Raw genomic sequence first — 1938 nt, forward strand, 5'->3', positions numbered from 1 at the left:
GTGTGTGTGTGTGTGTGTCGTGTCTCAGCCTGGGAGTGCAGGGACATGTGTGTGTGTGTGTGTGTGTGTGTGTGTCGTGTCTCAGCCTGGGAGTGCAGGGACATGTGTGTGTGTGTGTGTGCAGGGACATGTGTGTGTGCAGGGACATGTGTGTGTCGTGTGTGTGTGCAGGGACATGTGTGTGTGTGTGTGTGTGCAGGTACATGTGTGTGTCGTGTGTGTGTGCAGGGACATGTGTGTGTGTGTGTCGTGTCTCAGCCTGGGAGTGCAAGGACATATGTGTGTGTGTGTGTCGTGTCTCAGCCTGGGAGTGCAGGGACATGTGTGTGTGTCGTGTCTCAGCCTGGGAGTGCAGGGACATGTGCGTGTGTGTGTGTGTCGTGTCTCAGCCTGGGAGTGCAGGGACATGTGTGTGTCGTGTGTGTGTGTGCAGGGACATGTGTGTGTGCAGGGACATGTGTGTGTCGTGTGTGTGTGCAGGGACATGTGTGTGTGTGTGTGTGTGTGTGTGTGTGTGTGTGTGTGTGTGTGCAGGGACACGTGTGTGTGTGCAGGTACATGTATATGTCGTGTGTGTGTGCAGGGACATGTGTGTGTCGTGTGTGTTTGTTTGCAGGGACATGTGTGTGTTGTGCTTCGTGTCTCGCAGCTGCTGGTTTCACACTGAACGGAAGCATCAGGGACATGATTGCACTGCGCTGTGACACCGTCCGAGGTCTCGACCTGACATATAGACACACGAATGCAGAGGAACACACACACACACACACACACACACACACACACACACACACAGATGCAAGCAGGCAGAGAGGCATCAAAACATCATGGGAGACCACAGTTCACTCTCTCCCTATGGTCTCCAATGTTTATGAATGCGGACAGCACAGAGATAAAGACATGCATCCTCGTTTGACTCAAACACCCCCGTAGCACAAACAGGTCATCCTCACCTGGTGTCTGTAGCACAAACAGGTCATCCTCACCTGGTGTCTGTAGCACAAACAGGTCATCCTCACCTGGTGTCTGTAGCACAAACAGGTCATCCTCACCTGGTGTCTGTAGCACAAACAGGTCATCCTCACCTGGTGTCTGTAGCACAAACAGGTCATCCTCACCTGGTGTCTGTAGCACAAACAGGTCATCCTCACCTGGTGTCTGTAGCACAAACAGGTCATCATCACCTGGTGTCTGTAGCACAAACAGGTCATCCTCACCTGGTGTCTGTAGCACAAACAGGTCATCATCACCTGGTGTCTGTAGCACAAACAGGTCATCCTCACCTGGTGTCTGTAGCACAAACAGGTCATCATCACCTGGTGTCTGGAAGCCCACAGAGAGGCGCAGAGTGGCATAATCTTGGCAGCAGCCAGAGTACATATTTAATCTGAACGGGCCTGAGTGCAAGCGGTCCCGCGTCCCCGATCCACCTCCGGTGGTCGTTCTGTCTGGCCGCCGAGGCGCACGACACGTGTGAATGACCGCACCTCACACGGTCTCATCCGGACCGCGCTTTGGTTCGGAGTCTCCGACAGCAGATCGAGCGAAGGCTGGCGTCTGGTCATTAAGGCTTTCTTGGGGAATTAGGCCCGATGACCTTGCCACCGCCGCGCCACAGGACCTCCACCATTATGAACACCACGCTAACGATGATGGACTCGCCCGCCGAGACGCTCCGTCTCTGCCCAAACAAAGTCCGAGCGCAATTAGCGAGTCGTTCTCTCCAGCTACTAAACTCACGAGCAAAGCCCACACACGCAGGAGAAAGATTGGTCTTCATCTTCTAAACAATGATTTCTGCAGTTCCATTTCCACACACAAGAGAGCCAGCTGCGGCGCTGTACAGTCCTTAATGCCGCTTGCTTTTGTGGAGATCAAGGCGGCTTTCTGATGCATTTCTTTCCTTTGGCCGAGGGAGATTACAGACATGCCGTCGCC

General features: G+C 53.8%; 1 protein-coding gene across 1 annotated transcript in view; it reads left to right on the forward strand.

Moving 5' to 3' along the window:
* Nucleotides 1-1592: 1592 nt before the first annotated feature.
* Nucleotides 1593-1938, forward strand: part of lrrtm4l2 (leucine rich repeat transmembrane neuronal 4 like 2) — a 75194-nt gene continuing 74848 nt past the window's right edge. The window contains exon 1 of the mRNA XM_062543824.1: nucleotides 1593-1694. Within this exon, the coding sequence (XP_062399808.1) occupies nucleotides 1593-1694 (102 nt within the window). The remainder of the gene's footprint in view (nucleotides 1695-1938) is intronic.

Source organism: Sardina pilchardus, chromosome 8, assembly GCF_963854185.1.
Source record: "Sardina pilchardus chromosome 8, fSarPil1.1, whole genome shotgun sequence".
In the NCBI taxonomy this organism is placed as follows: Eukaryota; Metazoa; Chordata; class Actinopteri; order Clupeiformes; family Clupeidae; genus Sardina; species Sardina pilchardus.